We start from the raw sequence: 18867 nt of genomic DNA, 5'->3' as shown, positions 1-18867 counted from the left end.
TTGAAATGAAAGAGAAAAGCTTACCTTTAAAAAAAAAAAAAAAAAAAAACTTACCTATTCCGACATTGTATATCCTTAAGTGGACCAACATTTATGTGCTGGATTTGTGTGTTTTTTTCCGCCAGGTGTCGACTGCGTACGTTGCCAAGTTGGTTTACAGATCCATCCGCCAAGCGTAAAATAGTCCTGGCGGAGGAGCACACTGGAACCAAAGCTGAGGCTTAGTAGGTTTTAAGCTTATGCTTCATCCTACTCGCTTTTGGGCATACTGGGTGAATTCTGTTATTATTATTATTGTCGTAGCTATGTTGTTAGTATCTGAAGTGGCTCATTGGTTTTGTCTGAATCCTAAATTGATTCTTATTTTCTTTAATTTGGCATATATTTAAAATAAATCATTCAAATGAAATTACTGTAATTACAACAACAACAAAAATACATTTTAATTACGGCCTCAGGTTACCCTCTAAAGTAGTATATTTTAAAAATAGTATTTAAAGCAACACTAAGTAATTTTTCAACTTTTATAAAATATTTTCATAGCATTTGTGATGTCGACTGACAACTAGCTGAATGACACCTCTGTTCTATCTTCAGGGGGTCTGTATCACTTTCACCGGCACTAATTAACTTTGAGGAGGGTGGCAAGAACACACACACACACAAAAAAAACTACAAATGTGCTGACGTCATTCCGGCATACATCACCCCATGTTGGAGTCGGAGGACCAGTGAGGGAATACAGTAAAAAAATCAAACATTTCTATTTTCAAAATCGTCATATGCTATTGTTTGGCAATAATTGGATTCACTACTTCATTACTATTCATCCTTCACACAGCTGCTGCAAACAGAAATGTCGTTTAATCCATATGCAGGCGACTGGTAGATCAGGATTTTACGACACTGTGCGCTGGTCATCATGAGAAACGCAGTCTTCTTCAAGGCAAAACACTACCGCTTTTGTCCACCTGCGTCGCTAAAATTCCCAAAACTGAAAAGTTACCTAGTGTTTCTTTAACTAAATGCATTCCATTGACGGCAATAAACGTCCAATGCATTTACCTGGGAGCACCAGCCGTGAGTGCTCATCTTTCCTTCATCCGCCCATCCCAGTCAAAATGTATTGGACGTTTATGGCGTCATCACTGGCAGACAATGAGTTAAATGAGTGGTGGGGATAATTGTAGTAATAATGGAGGAGAAATAATTTGTGCATGAAAGGGGGTAAATTACAAATAACATTTTATTATTTGTTTTCGTTTTCTCTATATTGTTTGAAACTGATGTGCTATTTGTGTGTGTGTTATTTGTGCTTGTCCGATAACATACGTTATAATCACTTAAGGTGTGCTCTGGTAATAAGTGTTTCATAACAATTTTTCAATCAAAAAGGAAAGAAATGTCACAGTATATTACCAAAAAAATGCCACAAAAATTACAACAACTGAAATAATGTTTATTCCCATTCAATTTACTTACCAGCCGACTTACACAGTGTGAAATCCGGCTCTATTAAATTTACCATATAACTGTTATACAAGGACTACGACATTATTTAGTTATAACAAGGTTCGGTTATACAGGTATATTTTTCCGTTTGAATTTTAGATAGTTTAATTGTTTGAACATTTTAAACCCTTTTTTTAAAGGTGTGTCTGGAGTAATGAAGTGACATTGTATGATTTCCCATGCACTTTTTGGCCAGGTTATGAGGGAAGAAACTCGGGACTAAAGCATTATTGCGTTTATTAATTGATTATTATGCATGTATAGACTAAAATAATTAATGTAAACATGTAAATACAGCATATCCATCTAGTAAAGGAATAATTTGTTGAGGTTTTTTTTCCAACTAGCTGATAAGCTCATTAAGAGATGCTGAAGCCTGTTTCCACCACCACCACCAAATATGGTCTTCTGCAGTGGAAGACAGTGAACTGAAGTAGACAGAACTCAGATCTACAGTGTGTCTGAAGAAGGTAACGCTTTCTACTTGTCTCTGATCTGAGTTGTTACATAATATACACTAGCCAGACAAGCAGCCACTTCAACATGTCTACATGTCTTTTGTCAAAACACAAGCCAGGAAGAATCTCAAGTTAACACAACAGCAATTCACCCATCAAGAAGATATTAAAATTGTTTTTGTTTGACCAACACACCAAATTTCAGGTCTCAAGTCGTTCAAGATGTAGGCTTCTGAGGTGCAGTTATTTTAATGTCATTGTCCCACCAAAAAAAGTTAACTCAACATGGAACAGCTGATCCACAGAATGGAACTTTCATGAGTGCGATTTGGTCCGTTCCAAAAGGTTATCATGATAATCTACAAGGCTATAATGAATGTTTGCAGAAGAAATAAAAATAATTCTGCAGCCATACTCATGTTCTTGAATGATAACACCATGTACAGAATTATTGGGAGTATAATGAGTTGGGTCAAATGTGGTTAAGTAATACACAAATTGTGTTTTATTTTGAAAATGCCAAAAAAAAAAAAAACTCTGGTACGGCTCACCAGATATGCGGCAATGTCATCATACGATAAAATATATTCATGGAACCTTTGTATATACAACCACAGTCCGTTGGAATAAATAAAGCACAAAACTCAACCTAAGGCACAGTGCAATAATCTATCCTAAACAATGCACAATAGGTGGGCTGAGAGGCTCATTGCCCAAGACCGTCACATGACCCAGTAAGTGGTATTCATATTTGCATACCTGCATGTTTGTATTGCATGTTTCAATTCAGCATAACCAAAGGCATTGTGCCCACAGAAAATAAAACAAGAAAAACACAGTAACATAATTCACCATACTCCAAAAGACTAATGAATACCATATGTTAATTAAAATTTGCCTCATGTGGGTATGCTAAAACACATAAAATACCAGCTAACACACATCCTCAAAGCATGCATAACCTCCACTAGGTGGAAAAAAAATAGATTTTTTCTCAATACCATCAAATAAACAGCATAAATGTTGCCAGTGGCATTCCGATCAATTATTTTTTTTAAGTGCTGACAATTTTTCTGGCCATGTTTATCACTGAATAGCACAAGCCCCTTAAAAGTATGCTTATAAACATTCCTCATAACACAAAAGAGCAAATTTCTTAATTTTGACTATGATTAGACTATTACTCAACCATGTGTATTTTGTTTTTGGTTTAATGTTTTCGCATTTCAGCCATGCTAAGAACTTTGAAAATAGTATAAGTGTACTATACTTCCTTGTAGTTGAATCGTACATCAGCAAAGTCCATATTAATATGAGAAACATTTCAATGTTATACATTATATTGAACGTCAAGGTAAATAACTTTGCACGAACTGTAACTGCACATTTTTTCATCTTACAATAATTTTTAAAATTGTGCTTGCAATATGATTCAAAGTAACAATCATCTGTAATAACAACTGAGATACCTGAATACAAAAATAATTCCACCCAAGCATGAGATGTACAACCACGTACCAATATCTCAACATTACTGTATTTATACAGTAAAATGATGTGACTTACATGCATAATGCAAGCACATGCAGTATAAGACCGCTCCAGTGAGGTCAACTACTGTAAAACTAAAACAGCCGTCATCATTTGAAGTATTCTTTCCTCTTCTACCACCAATATCTGTTAAACTTTGTGACTAAGTGGTTTTAATACGTGTAATAACGTTAATACAAATATTTGTTTTAAACAGTTCTTTTGGCTCTGATCTTTTGTGAACATAGGCAGCCCAACAAGAGCATTCACGTTGACGTTTCCTTCATTTAAAAATGTATTATGTTGACTATAATGACTTAATTCCTAATCAAGTTTTGGATACATACCGTTAACCGATATGGCAGATTCAAAGCTACATAACTAATGCAGCATGACTCATGCCTGTAGTAATATGCAGAAGAACTTTAAAAAGGAAATCACTAACCCCTCAGTTCTTGAGATATGAAAATGACTGTATATAAAGCAACATCTAAAAAAACATCACAACAAAAGCACTGCTAAAAGTCCACAGCTCTTCAAGCAAGCAAATCATTTAAGCAAAATGGTCAACAGTCTTCAGGTCATCATTTTCCGTCCTGTGGTCCAGTTGGTTCTGCAACCGAATAACTTGCTCCAGCTCTCGGATCTGCCGGTCTGTTTTGTGACTGACAAGTGTGCGGTAAAAGTGAACGGCAAACACAATAAAAACCAAGCCAAAAGGTACCATTATACAAGTGGACGCGATCGCTGCAGCTTGGCCAGAGCTTATGGTGTCGTTTTTAGTCTTGCTCTTCAGAGGTAAAAACTTGACCCAGCAGAGAAGCATCACTTCTGTGAGGAAGAGGAGGGTGCCGATGACAGTGGAAAAAGCCCAAGCCAGTTCAATGTGGCGGTGCATGCGCTCGTGGGGAGACTCGTTCACAGAGTTGAGATTGTGAACATTGCTGACTGCCTCGAGATTAGGAAGGATGCAGGTACTAATCATAAGTGCAAAGAGATGTACTGCGACTAGCACTGTAGTGCAAGCACTGAAAGCTATCAGCAAACCTGGAGGATATGTGATATCCCTTTCCAGCTGTACCTCCACCATGGCAACCTGTAAAAAAAAAAGGGGGGTTTTGATTATCTATTATATCCACTGTAAGCTTAATATGAGAGAACATTTCTGAATGACATAAGTACACAAATGCGCATGCTTGCGCTTTCTTCATCATCAACTTCCAACTGAATGAACATTCATTCAGTGAATGTATAGACATGTTTCCTGAGCGAAACATGGGCGGCGTCATCTTTGACATTTTGTGCTACCGACTTCCGGTTTAGACAGAACAACATGAAGTGCAGTTGAAGTAAACCAAACCAAAGGAACCCACGGAATCTCCAAAAATGGATTCTGCGCGACGTAGATGAGGCTCTGACTGAGACTTTCTGTGCTGTGCGTTTGTTCTTATCACTTCGTTGATCGTTCATGGACAAAATTCTAACCATCTTTACAGCCTGTGCTAACATGAGGAGAAGATTGATACACCGGCCACACGAGTGACCAAAATGAAGCAAAATGACAAATATTACAGTTGCAGAATGTAGAAGGGCTGACGGAGATTTTGTTGTTACAATGAAACACTACAAGGTATTTTTCACCTTGTTAGATTATGGTTATGGTATTATGAGCTCATCACAGATGTACATATAAACACAAATAGTACGTCATTCTTTCTTTTCGCAGATACTGATCGCAATAAAACTTTTAGACAACATGATTCCATTTCTTGTTTTATTCAAAATGATTGGTGAATGTGCAAAACAGGTCAATAAATCACAAATTAAAATTAGAAAAATATTAACAAAGGTGGAGCGTAAGTTGAGCCTTCCATCATGAAAGTAGAATGCACGTAGTCTTGATATATGTCCATCAACGTACAGTAAGTGTTGTTGTGAGGTAAATCTAGTTGTCTTCCCTAGCCTAACAGCATTTTCCACCTGTACACATACGAACAAAAAGTTGTAACACTTGCATTTATGCATTTAAGGTAAGAAGCCCATGTATGACCTGTAATAGATTAGTGTTTCTTTATCGCTGTATATTTAGCAAAGCTAATGATATCTTAGCTGTGATGCAAAACACAGAATTGTAGTCAAACTGAAAATAATTGAGCCATCCGCATACACATACTGATTAGCAACAGGCTAGCAGCATATAGCATGTGTTGCAGCCACAGCAGTATAGTAGTTGTAGTAAATAATATTAAAAAACGTCACCATAATTACAAACATCATCGTAATAACAATACTCAACGACAACAAGTCGTTTCATGCGCAATATTTTAGCTTTAGTATTTTTGGAGCACTGGACACATGAAAATGCAGGGATAGAAAGAACATACCTTCCATTACACAGCGGCCTTCCATATCACAGCGGCAACGTGGCTGCATAAACACCCGGTCCTTGTGGTTGCACGGGCTTGGTTCCATCATGAACATGTTGTCCTACCATGTAGTGATGATGGCAGATGGGTGCAATATTTCCAAATGGTCTTTTTTGAGGGATTTTGATGAGTGATGCCACTCCAGCGCCATGGTTGTTTTGGTTAGAGAACGTGGAAAACGGAAGCCGCGAGTGGAAATCTGGAAGTAACTCGGAAACTTTTATATCTCCAAAAAACTATCACATTCTCTTTCCTTCGACATTAAAGTGCCTATGACAGCAAAAAGCATGTTTATTTCATGCTGTATTTTATGCTCCTGAATGAAATGGACCGCTTGGATGTGTGTGGAAGCGATCGATTTATATATTGAATTTTTTTAATCCCGCGCCATGAAAATTAATAACTTTTTGTTTTGAGGAGGAATGCGAATGTGACGTCACCCGGGTTAGGATCTTACAATAAAGAATTGCTTTATAGCATGCAGATGGACTGCAGATTCAGCTGATTTTGCGGATTAATTCCTTTATTTTTCGCATCACACCAGCCAAATGTGCTGCAGGGTTTTGTTGCTGCATCAGGGAGAGGCGCGTGAGCCTTTTTGGGTTTCAAAAACCCCCACCCCGAGATTGGCCAAAACAACTGTGGGACCATTGGACTTACGAGGAAGTAAGTAAACATCCTGTTTTGTATTATGTCAAATACTGGGATCATGGCACACGTTTTAATATGGAGGTGGCTTGCATTTTGTGGCTGACAATGCTCCTTGTCCAGCGAGAATGCCACTTGGCCGACGACCACATTCTGTCGTCTTCGCGTGCCCGCCGGGAGAGCGCTATACTCGGCTTATGCTCATGGTTCTCCGTATCTTTCAGACTTTCAGCCCCCTCTGCCCTCTTCGTGTGCCCGACAATAGACCACTATCTTCGGGTTGGGCTCAGGCAGTTACACGCTCCTCTGACATCAGCCGGTTTGTCCGGCGGTCATTCTCCAGCCGCTTCTCCGGCAAACGAGCTCTCCTGCCCACAGCAAGGGATTGATGGGCTATGACTTGCTCACCGCCGGGGGAGTCGCCGATCAGTGAAGGCAATCGGCAACCCCGCCACCATGTGATATGATCCGGGGTAGTTTTGTGTGATTTTTTGCTTCGAAGGGCCAGAATAAGACTTTGAAACGCGGCTCAGTTCGGGTTAGCATGTCGGCTCGCAGTTATGCCTCCTGGTTTGTTAACGCTCTCCGAAGACGGGGCAGGGAAATGACAAAAGCGTGACTAACTCCGTTGGCATAAAATATTGTTCGGGATGTGCAAGAAGTTGATAGTTTTGACCATTATTGAGTAATTTTGCCATGTCGCAGTTTGAATATTTCATATTCCATTTACCACAAGACTGTTATTTGTCATGGCCATACCATTTATTTAGCAATTGGGGAAAAATACTTAGATCAAAAGAATATCCTGTAAAAATAATGGAGTAGAGAGATTGAAACAATGACCTTTTGCTGCTCTCTTCGTCGCATTTTCCTCATTTTGAATAATTCCTCCTCAATGGGCTGAATTCTAAATCAGATGAAATCATGACCCTGCCGATATCATCCTCAAGCTGGGGACGCTATAGTGACAGGCAGGGCTAAACATCAGATTAAAAGACTAATTTTTCTCTTTGCCAAATTCTTGTATATAGTCGAATCGTCTCAAAATATGATTCTAATTTACATAATAATGCTATTTAAGATATTTTTATTCTGTCGCAGGCACTTTAAACCTTTACAGGGCAATCATTTACCTCCTTGGCTGCCACTGACGGCGCTAGACATCCACTCCCAGCCAAAATGGAGTGGACGTTTAGCACCGTCAACGGCACTAAAAGATGAGCGTTCAAGGCTCGTCCTCCCAATTTATATGAATTGGTCGTGTATCACTATCATTGGCATGTGAATGAATATGTGTGATATAACCACACATACAGTATTCATTCACATGAAATGAGTTAAATCATAAGAAAAAAATACTTTAGAGTGTTACAGTGTTTGTTTTATTTTAATTTATTAAGATTTAGCTTTTTTTAAAATACATCTTTTAATTGAAACTTTTTCATCCAAGAAAATAAATCCAGCAATTCACAGCCAGAACAAAGGTAGAAATTATTCCCTCTTTTTCATGGTCCATTTGGTATAAGTGGGGGGGGGGGGGAGTCTTTGCAGGAATTCCAAGGTAAAATTTAGCATTTATAAACAGTGTATTAATTTATAAACTTTTTTTAATATAAATAATAATAATTTTAAAAGCACCTGACTGCAGTCAACTGATTACATTTGTAAACCACCAGATTAGTGAAAAGGTGCTTTCTTGTTTTGTTGGAACGAAAACCTGCACCCACTGCGGCCCTATATGGAATATTTTGGAAAACCGTGAGATAAAAGGTTAAAGGTCGTAAGCGTCAACTTTTAAATAACTGTCCACTGAAGTAGCCACTGTCCCTGAAAGGGTTAATATAATGGCATATATAACCCAAAATATGACGTCCACGTCTGTAAACGCCGGTACTCTTAAGTGGTTGAGTTTTTTTAATGGCCAAAAATAGACACTTGACATTTCAAGGGTTAACCAAATAGTGCGAAAGGAGGCCATGTTATGTTTACATCTACAAAACCCTTGTTTATAGTCTACTTACCTTTGCTTTGTTTGTGAAACCAAGTTACTAGACGATTGTAGGTTCCGCTACCGTTTTTTGTTTCATGTTGTTAATCATAGTTAAAATAATTAGTGTACATTCACACAAGGGCTATTTATTGCGGTAATTTGTTTGAGTTGCGAGCAGGCCTGCACAACCCCAAGACCTTGAAAACACTCGTGTGCGTCTGTCTTTGTGCGGTGAAAACATATTTGTCTACACGAAGTGGAGACGCTCAAATAACTTACCATTGCGAATCCAGATAAAAGCGCTGAAGTACGACTTGTAGCCTTCAGCTTTGCCCGGCTCAAATACAATTTTCTCCATGACAGAGCCTGCATTGAATGTTCGTTCAAACTCATTCCGTAAAATTCCGAGGTTTTGCTCTTAGAGAGAATTTTATGTTGACGGTCAGACTGCTTTGCGTGATAATAACAGCAGTAACACAAAAGACGGAAGGAAAACGAGTGGTATCGCAGAAGAAAGTGCAAGACCAGGAACACAAAAGGGAGAGAGGAATAGAGAGTGAGCTATCCAACCACGGCAAAAACTTTTCTGCAACAGCTGGCTGTCAAGAAACATGAGCTCCTGTACCCACAATTCAATGCAGCGCAGAGTTGCAAAAAAACGGCCCCTAGCGGATAAACGTGGAAATGACATTAGTGTCCGCAGTCAGGCCCAACCAGTGACCAAAATTTGGCAAATTGCTGGAAATTGTATTCATTATTCATACGTCATTTATTTCATAAGGAAACATAGACAACAATCCTTCACACACAATAATATGTGCAGAGAATTCGGAGCATTCAAACAACCTACCAAGCATATTTTGGGGGAAATAACCCACTCAAGCACGTGGTAAACATGGAACTTTGATCTCGGAGCTGCGACTATTCTTACTAACCAGTCATTGACTTTACCGCCCGTTAATAAACATATTGTTAAAATAAGACTTCCCTAACAGTAGCAATCATTATTTTATTTATTCAGGACCACTTTTGATCATACACAGAATTTAAGGGGAGGCCGGGGGCTGGTGGCCAAAAAGTGTCATTGCATGTATTTGTATTTGCCCGAATATAAGACGGCCCTGATTATAAGACGACCCCCACTTTTTCAAGACTCAAGTTTGAAAAAAGACATTTTGAACACCAAATTAATTTTTATACAGAAAATGATTACAGTACATCAGAAACAAATGATTATAACAATATATTTGAGAGAAAACCAATGTTATTTTGCCTCATTCAAATCTTAATATCTGAACATTTAAATATGTAAACTAAAGCACAATCACATTCGTAAATGAAGGGCTTCTGGTTTTTGAAAGGTAAATAAACCAATCTATTGTGATAAAACAACAAAATTGCAATAACTGCATTAACCATCAAAGTAAAGTCTAACTGTAACTGTAGTCTTGAAAAAAATCTGAATCAGGAAAAACATTGCAATAAAATAATGCAAACTTGTTAAACTTGAGAGTCGCTGAGATCTGTCATGACAAAACATCGCTTCAATGATATCTGGCGCCATCTAGCGTCGTGAATGGGTATAATGTCTAGACCTCGAATATAAGACAACCCACACTTTTTCAGTCTTATTTCAATGCAAAAAACACCGTCTTATATTCGGGCCAATACAGTAATTGACTTTCCTATATATTTTTATATATTTTAAAATTAATTTCCGGTATAATATTACCCATTAAAGTTGTAAAGCAATAAAACAAGCAACAAAAATAAATGAAATGAACAAAAAAAGATATTTTTATAATGGTTAAAATTCATTTTTCGAACAGATCATGGTCATTTGCTTTGCTTAGCCTAAACCACCCGAGGACCGAAGAGGCAAGATGGATGTACGTATTTTTTTCAAACCTAAGCTTTCAAAAGCGACAACAACTATTGAGCAAGAACCAAGGATTGGAAATGTGGACCATGAAATGCCAGAAAGCACCGCCAAATGGTGAGCGGACTTTCAATTTGCCCCAGTAAAGACGCCAATTGTACAACAGAGCCACCACCGGTGTCTTGCCAATGTAGTTACCCCCGTCAAAAATTGTACCCCCTGGCCGTTGGCCACACACACACACATTAGTTAAGAGTTATGTCGACTTAGAGAATTAATTGAAGCCAGAAAAGAACCACAGTTATATATTTTCAATATCGACATTTATTAAACGGGAGAAACTATATACAGGACTTGAATTACAGTTTTAGGACATCCTATGAGTAAAACAGTAAAACATTACCTTTTTTTTACGTTCAGTACGTATGTTACATTATACGACAGAAAAAAAAGTTGTTTTTTATGGATGGGACATGTTTTAAAACCTTGTAGATAACTACATCACCAAAACCAAAATCAAGCAAATCAGTGCAGCGCAGTGGCTCTGCCCAGGCGATATAATTTTTGATTAAGGTAACTACATTGGCACGACATCGGCAGGTGAACCATATTCAATGGATGACGATCTTGGCGAAAAGTAAAGCTGTCCTAAGCAGTCTGATTTAGAATTCCCCTGAAGAATGATGGGAAACAAAAATCGCTCATTTTCAACTTATTATTATAAATATTCTTGTAAGTTAATTTTATTGCTGACACTGCGTTTCGGGGTCATCAACATGTTGTGCCCCCCCTGCCCCAAAAGTCAAACTCTGGCTATGCTTTTGATATTGATTTTATCAGATGTCGGTGTCCTCTAATTTAGAGAGGTGCAGCTAAAAAAATGTGATTGGGCACTAATAGATTTAAAAGGTTAGGTTAGGTCAAACAACAAATGCTGTTGAAGATTTCACAATGGCAGCTACTTACTGTAATTCCTCTTCTCAGTTCCACTTTCTGTTTTCTTGTGTAATGGTGATAACAATAGTGAAGATATATTCCTTACGAAGAAAAATAAAACTTTACATTTCGAAACTTTGATGTAGCCAACAGTAAACAAACATTTTTTAGCACAGTGGCCAGCAGTTCTGCCTCATAGATGAATTTTTAATAGAGTGTGAGCGGGATTGGTCACCTTGCGCCTGGTGTTTGACTGGCGAGTGGCAACCAGTCCATGGTGTACTCCAGTTGTTTAGAAAAAGACACGCTGATCATTTTGTCCTCAGTGGACTTAGCCATCTTGAGTCAGACTGATTTTTATAAAGTCCCCGATCCCAAATACCTTCTATTGGGTTAAACTTTAACCCAGCCCTGCGCGTGACAAGAACTAAAGACACTCCTGAATGAATACATTTTATAAATATGGAACTATACTTGATTTATGCTCCCTTAACTATCCAACAATACAGAAAATATGTTGGTGAATGGATTGCATAATGCTGCATGTTGAGCATTTGTGATAGTACAGTAGCTGTGAAACCACTTTGGTCTCATACTTCAACCCTTTATAGGGCACTTATTTAACTTATTGGCTGCCATTGATAGCACTAGATGTCCAATCCATTTTGACTGGGAGAGGGCTGGCAGCGAAGCGCCGTAAATAGCGGGGAAATTTGAGCATTCACAGTCAGTTCTTTGAGTTTAAATTTCTATACAAGTATAACACCATTTACCATTTAAATTATTTGGACTTCTCTTGTTGTCAATGGCAGTCAATTATTATTTTTATTTTTCAACATAAATTTTTTTTATTAAAAGCCAGGGGAAAAAACAGGAAATATTCACTTATTTATATTATTTTGTTTATTTATTTTATTCTTATTTATTTTAATGTTTTACTTAAAAATAGATTAAACAAAAAGATAAGTGCAAATATTCTTTGTTAATTAATTTTTCATTTCATAAAGTACAAAATGTTATTGTTCTTTAAAAATGATTTTTTATCAACCCTTTCATTCACAATTTTTTTTTTTTTTTTTTTTTTTCAATAACCCTTTCAAAGCACTCTTTGTACTCTCTTGGTTGCTACTGGCGGTGCTAGATGCCCAATCCATTATGACTAGTTTATATTTATAAAAAACAATATAAATATACCAAAATTATTTATAGTGTGGAAAAATAATATGATAATAATTGCTTATATTTTTTTTTTTTGAATAGCTGTCCACTGTAGTGAACACTGTCCCCTAATTCTATTCTATTTATCAATTATTAACTTAAGCGTGTTATTAGGGGACACAACCAGTGTATTTCTGTTTATATATATATATATATATATATATATATATATATATATATATATATATATATATATATATATATATATATATATATATATATATATATATATATATATATATATATATATATATTAAAGAGTTTTTAATTTTATTAATTCAAAATTAATAATAATAATAATAAGAAGAACACATCTTGAGTCTTATAGACCATAAATATATACAAAATGTTAATATTGGGCCTATATGCCCCAAAATGCGATGTCTAGATATGTGAACGCGAAGTTTTTTGTTTGTTTGTTTATTATTATTACCTAAAAATATTCATTTCCCTATAAAGGGTTAAGAATGGGTCAAATGTTTGTGTATTGGTAGAAAATACTTTTAATTGTTCGTTTAAAGGTAAAACAGGCGCACTTATTCATCATCACTAAAGTACCTCGGCAACTCGTCAGGAGTTGCTGTCAAATAAATGACTGCGGCCAAACATCATAAGTGAAAACAAGCGCGATTTGTTCATGACTCAACTTCATTTCCGGGTTTTTTAATGCGACGTTTACGACCCTTTGTAATGACGAAGAGCGTTACGGAATTTAGCCCCACGATCGCGCTCCCTTGAATTTTTCTCTCCATTCCACCTTAAAAGCCTGCAGACGCGCTAAAAATCCTGCGGATGGCAATGTTTTGCAGCCAATAGCTGCTTCACACTTTGTACAGTCAGTTTGGGCCTAATCAGTGATTTTGGTGGGCTATAACTCGCACCAGAATAAAATGGCGTTGAGTTTCTCTACTGTTTCACATTTTGCACAAGGCTAGCTGTTTGGTGGCACCTTTTTGTAAAATCTCAAGAGCAAAATTTGGACTATAATGGGTGCAAAGCAGTCGACACGCACACACTTGGGGCCCAATCAGTGATTGTAGTGGACTGTAATTGTATCATTGTATTACCCGTTCATTTCATATCTGTTCCAAAAATTGGAAAACGGATAACGACTTCTTATTTCATTTCTCTTTTCTAAATCCAAAGTCGGAAAATGTACAACGACTTGTTATTTTATTTCTCGTTCTCAAATTAAAATCAGGAAACAACGGCATATTTTTCGCTGTTTTGATTTTGTTTTGAAATTAATGGAATTATCATGGCATTTTTGTTCAGTTTCTATCATTTTCGATGTGTTGCGACCCGGAAGTGACTTTTTTTTTCTCAGGAAGGTCAGTCTCTACCGTGTGATTCCATTGATCAGTGAATCGAGCACCACAATCGCTAATGTTTTACAGTTATTATTACTTTATGTTTTTGTCAAGGATGGCGGACGTGTACGTGCTATTTAAAGAAGGGGAGGCGTGTCACACTGAGGGGATAAAGCTCAGTTAAAGACTGGCCTGAAAAAAATCCAACAACTTCTGAGTCACAACACATCGAAAATGATACAAGGCGGACAGAAATACCATGTCTCATATCCTATTTTTAATTTCAAAATAAAGAACAACAACAACAAATTTTTTTTTTTAAATGTTAGATTTGAAAACAAGAAATGAAAAAAACAAGTTATCATCCATTTTCCGATTTTGGATTCTAAAACAAATATGGAATGAATGAATGGTACAATATTTTTTTATGTGAAAAAGAGAAATTAAACAAAAAGTGGTCATCCTTTTTTCGATTATGGATTTGAAACCGAGAAATTAAATAACAAGTCGTCATCCGTTTTCCGATTTTGGATTCTGACACAGATATGGAAAGAACGAATAAAATGGCGTTGAGTTCCTCGCTTGTTTCACACTGACAGAATGCTACCTGTATAATGACACCTACAGTATTTTGGAAAATAAAATATTGCAAAATTTGTAATAATTCAGGTTAAAATTGGACATGAGTTTTTGTCCACTATTCTTACAACTAGCAGAGTGTAGAGTGTGATACAGGAGAGAAACCCGAGGCCATTTGATTCTGGTGCCAATTACGGCCTAACAAAATCACTGATTGAGCCCCAAGTGACTGTCATATTGGCAAGAAAAGTGCACGTTGTCCACTTTGAACCCCAGTTATTCCAAATTTTTGCCAATCGGATTTTCCAAAATGGGTGTCATCATACAGCTAGCATAGTATAGAGTGAAACAGGTGGAAAAACTCAACACCATCTTATTCCGGTGTTAGTTACAGCCCACCCAAAGTCACTGATTAGGCCACAAGTGACTGTCATATTGGCCAAAAAGTATCGTGTGTAACAGGTGAGAAACTCAACGCCATTTTATTCTGGTGTCAATTACAGCCCACCAAAAATTACTGATTAGGCCACAAGTGACTGTCATATTCGCCAGAAAAACATGCATGCGTTCCATTTTGAATCCAAACTATTCCAAATATTGTCAATCGGATTTTTCAAAATGGGTTTTACAGCTAGCACAGTGTATAGTGTGAAATGGGTGAGAAACTCAAGAGGTGGGTAGAGTAGCCAAAAATGTTATTCTAGTAAGAGAAGCTTTACTTTAAAATAATATTACTCAAGTAAAAGTAAAAGTAGTGATCCAAAAAATGTACTGAAGTACAAGTAAAAAAGTATTTGGTGAAAAGAATACTCAAGCAATGAGTAGCATTGTGAGTGACTGCTTACAATGTTTGTTTTTAATCTATATGAACTGTTACTATTATACTTCGAAGAAGAAGACTATAACCTATTACATAACCACACTAAGACAAAGAAATACAAAAAATTCTGGAGAGAGAGAAAAAATACTGAAATGAAGCATCAATTGTCGAAAAAGCATGAGTGCCCTCTAGTGGCAGAAAACACATTTCCTATTATGAAACTAAAAGGATCATATCTCTGGTTTTCCGTGGTCAATCGGTGCCTAATAAAAACTGGTAGAGAGGTTAAAACCCACACTTTCGAGTCATGTTGACGGCAGCACTTTATGTCAAATACTTATTTTTTTATGTTGTTTTAAGGACGCCACGTGATTGAACAATAAATGTAACGCGTTACAACACACCTCTGGAGAAACTCAACGCGATCTTATTCTTGTGCCACATATGCTGCGTTCAGACTGCAGGTATAGCTGATTCCAATGCGATTCCTCCTCAAATCTGATTTTTAGGGCTGACTGTCCACACTATTTTTAGGAAGTGTCTAAATCAGACCTGGGCCTCTTCAGACTAGGCCACATTATTGACACACTTGACAGATTGATGTGGCAACAAAGGCATCATCCAGCATAGAACGACATCACAGGCAGCCAAATCTTATTTGAGCTGTTCAGACTGAAGGTGCTTTCACACTAGCACGGTTTGGTCCGTTTTGAACGGACCACAGTTCTTTTTCTCAGATGGTGCGCTTCGTCTTGTAAATGTGAACGCGCATCCGAACTCTGGTTCAGACCAAACAAACGAACTCCGCTCAAAAATCGTGGGTCTCGGTCTGCTTTAAGTGTATCCTGCTTTGCTTGTGAATGCAACTGGTGCCGGGTCCGCTTTTACTACTTTATGTGGAGCATCACACTGTGGAGCTGTGATGCTCCAGGCTGTGATGGTACATGCAGGGCATCCTTGGAAGTGGAAGTACAGAGCACATGCTATTCAAAATCAACAATTGCAAGATGACAGATGACTATCTATGGCCAAATGTTGTTGTGCTGCGCTTACGAAGTTACATTTGAAACACAGAATCGGGTTCTACTGTGGCGGTTATGTTTTGCATGCTGTTGCTGAGTGTACCGTGTGAGAGTGACAGTGGCATTGACAGACGGAGCCTCTCGGGGCGGCCGTTTCGTGAGTCTCGTTCTCCTGGAAGTGACCACAATTTGACAGTCCAAAAAGTCATGAGAGTGAGAGCGATAGGACGCCTGCTTTACTTAAGGGTACTACGCAGTTCCCTTTTGTGGTTTAAATTTCTCCATGGATTTTTTTATATACTCCAGTTCGCTCGGCATTGAGACAGGAGGAAGCGACCCGCCGCTGGCCGAGCGGCGACTTGCTAAGCTATGCTACATTATGTGCAGTGTCATAATTCAATTCAATTCAATTCTATTCAATTTGTATAGCCCTCAATCACAACAGAGGTCTCAAAGGGCTTTACAGAGGCAATATGATACACAATTAGAAATGAAGCAACAAAGATGAATAGATACAGTTCAAGTCCTGGGTATCCCCTATCCTTAAGACCCTCCATGCCGGCAAGGAAAAACTCCAAAAACTCCAGAGTCAATCGGGAGAAAAATGAGAAACCTTGGGGAGTACCACAGTCAGGAGAGATCCACTCCCAGGACGGATAGATAGATAGCACCACGCTGTAACGCTCCACGCCTCGACAGCCCCCAGGAGGGAGATATTTCCTCTTTTATTTGTCCAATCAATGCGTGCGCCTTTCCTTCACGTGATGCTACTCGGAACGTTCGGTTGGCGCAATGTTAATACTGAACCTTTTCAACAACTCATTTGCACGTGTTGCTGCGAGGTAGCTCTCCAACCGGACCCTGGTCCTCTTGGCCTAGTGTGAAAGTGCCCTGAGAAGCATCTTGTTCAAATCTGATATGAAACTACCATATTTTTCGGACTCTAAGTCGCACCTGAGTATAAGTCGCACGAGCCATAAAATGCCCAAAGAAGAGGAAAAAAACATATATAAGTCGCGCTGGAGTATAAGTTGCATTTTTGGGGGAAATTTACATGATAAAATCCAACACATAGAACAGATGTCATCTTGAAAGGCAAATTAAAATAAAAAAATAGAGAACAACATGCTGAATAAGTGTACAGTTTAATGTTACATGATACATGAACAACGAAATGCGAACGTGGCCAGTATGTTAACGTAACATAGCTATTAAGACTTATTCAGATTACTATAGCATAAAGAACATGTTAACAAGTTTACCAAACCATCAGTGTCACTCCAAAGCACCAAAATAACATGTGAAATGATATAATGTGTTGTATAATTGTTGAGGTGGTTGCAGCTCAACGTTGCATTCGTAGGAAGAATTGACGGAGAATAAGTTGTCTTTTAGCCAAAACTCGGCGTATTTAATTTCCATTGACATGCTGATACATCCTCTCTCATTGCTGTCTTCACAGGCAATCCCACAAATCAAAGTCATCAAAGTCAAACAAGAGGAAGTAATAAAAGTAGCACTTTAGACAATTAAGTCCCATCCTGCCATCTTGTGGCGAAAAGATAATATGTCAATAATAACAAGCAATTCCACATCAACTGAGGACACATTTATGAATACAAAACATTTCCTCCACCATTTCTCTCAACACCCCCACTTGTTCTCATGTTGATGCCTTTTTTTTAACAACCAAATGAAATTTTACATTTCAAATTCCAAAAATAACACTGTCAAACTTCTTCAATTTAAACTTTGTTACAGGTTTTGTCATGATATCAGCCATCATGTCATCCGTTGTCAATCAGGTAGCACTCCGCATGTCCTCTTTTGAGTGCGACTCCACTGCACCTGGTACCATCTGCCAACTCGACGCTGTGGTTCTCTGGTTTGAACGTCTCCTGGAAGCTTTTGAATTTGGCCTCGTCAGTGATGATATGAGATGTCGCTCCCGTGTCCATCATCAGGCCTCGTTCTCGGATGCTGTGTGTATCCTGCCGCCTGGTGTCGGGCTGTTCATCTCTCACCTTGAACGCGAAGTCAGGATCTCCATCTTCAGCAATTTTTCTCGCTCCCTCCGGTGTTTCCTTGCGTCTGCAAGTGGTGTCTTTGTGCGTGTCCGTTTTGCACCGACTACACCATGTCTTTTGTCGACATGATTTTGCACGGTGTCCTTTGATCCCACATTTGAAGCACACCAACTCTTTGTTGTCTTTGATCCGGTCACGAGCGTTTGCTTTTGTGGTTTGCTTTGAAGCTCTTGCTTGAGTCTTCATCACTTTGTCGCTTGATTCTGCTGCATTTAATTTTTCCGTTTCTTCAAAACTTCGGAGTTTGGTTTTGAATTCTGCAAATGTCATGTTCTCATCGGTATGCGCCACATGAATTGTAAATGGCTTGTAACTTTCTGGCAGCCCCTTCAAGATCATTGCGATAAGCAGACCATTTTCCATTGTTTCACCTGCATTTTGCAATGCTGTTATGGCGGTCTCAGCTCTTATTATGTAGTCCACTATGCTTTCTTCGTTTCCCTTTTGAAGAG

At 38.0% G+C, this 18867-nt stretch overlaps 1 protein-coding gene across 1 annotated transcript; it reads right to left on the bottom strand.

Annotated features, from left to right (window-relative positions):
* Positions 1–1391: 1391 nt before the first annotated feature.
* On the bottom strand, positions 1392–9176 carry LOC130913408 (calcium release-activated calcium channel protein 1-like). The gene is made up of 2 exons (XM_057832014.1): positions 8844–9176; positions 1392–4596 (listed from the first exon to the last, which is right to left on the bottom strand). The coding sequence occupies exons 1-2, from the start codon at positions 8955–8957 to the stop codon at positions 4054–4056; spliced, it is 657 nt and encodes a 218-aa protein (XP_057687997.1). The 5' UTR covers positions 8958–9176; the 3' UTR covers positions 1392–4053.
* Positions 9177–18867: the final 9691 nt, after the last annotated feature.

The sequence above is a fragment of the Corythoichthys intestinalis genome, chromosome 3, assembly GCF_030265065.1.
Source record: "Corythoichthys intestinalis isolate RoL2023-P3 chromosome 3, ASM3026506v1, whole genome shotgun sequence".
Lineage (NCBI taxonomy): Eukaryota > Metazoa > Chordata > Actinopteri > Syngnathiformes > Syngnathidae > Corythoichthys > Corythoichthys intestinalis.
Note: the sequence above shows the minus strand (reverse complement) of the source record. Positions and strands in the feature narration are given on the sequence as shown.

What these genes read in the sequence shown, in the direction of transcription:
- LOC130913408 (XM_057832014.1), bottom strand. Translation starts at nt 8,957, where the DNA reads ATGAGTTTGAACGAACATTCAATGCAGGCTCTGTCATGGAGAAAATTG. An exon ending in TTTTATCTGGATTCGCAATG is followed by an intron (nt 4,597 to 8,843) that starts GTAAGTTATTTG and finishes TTTTTTTTACAG; the next exon opens with GTTGCCATGGTGGAGGTACA.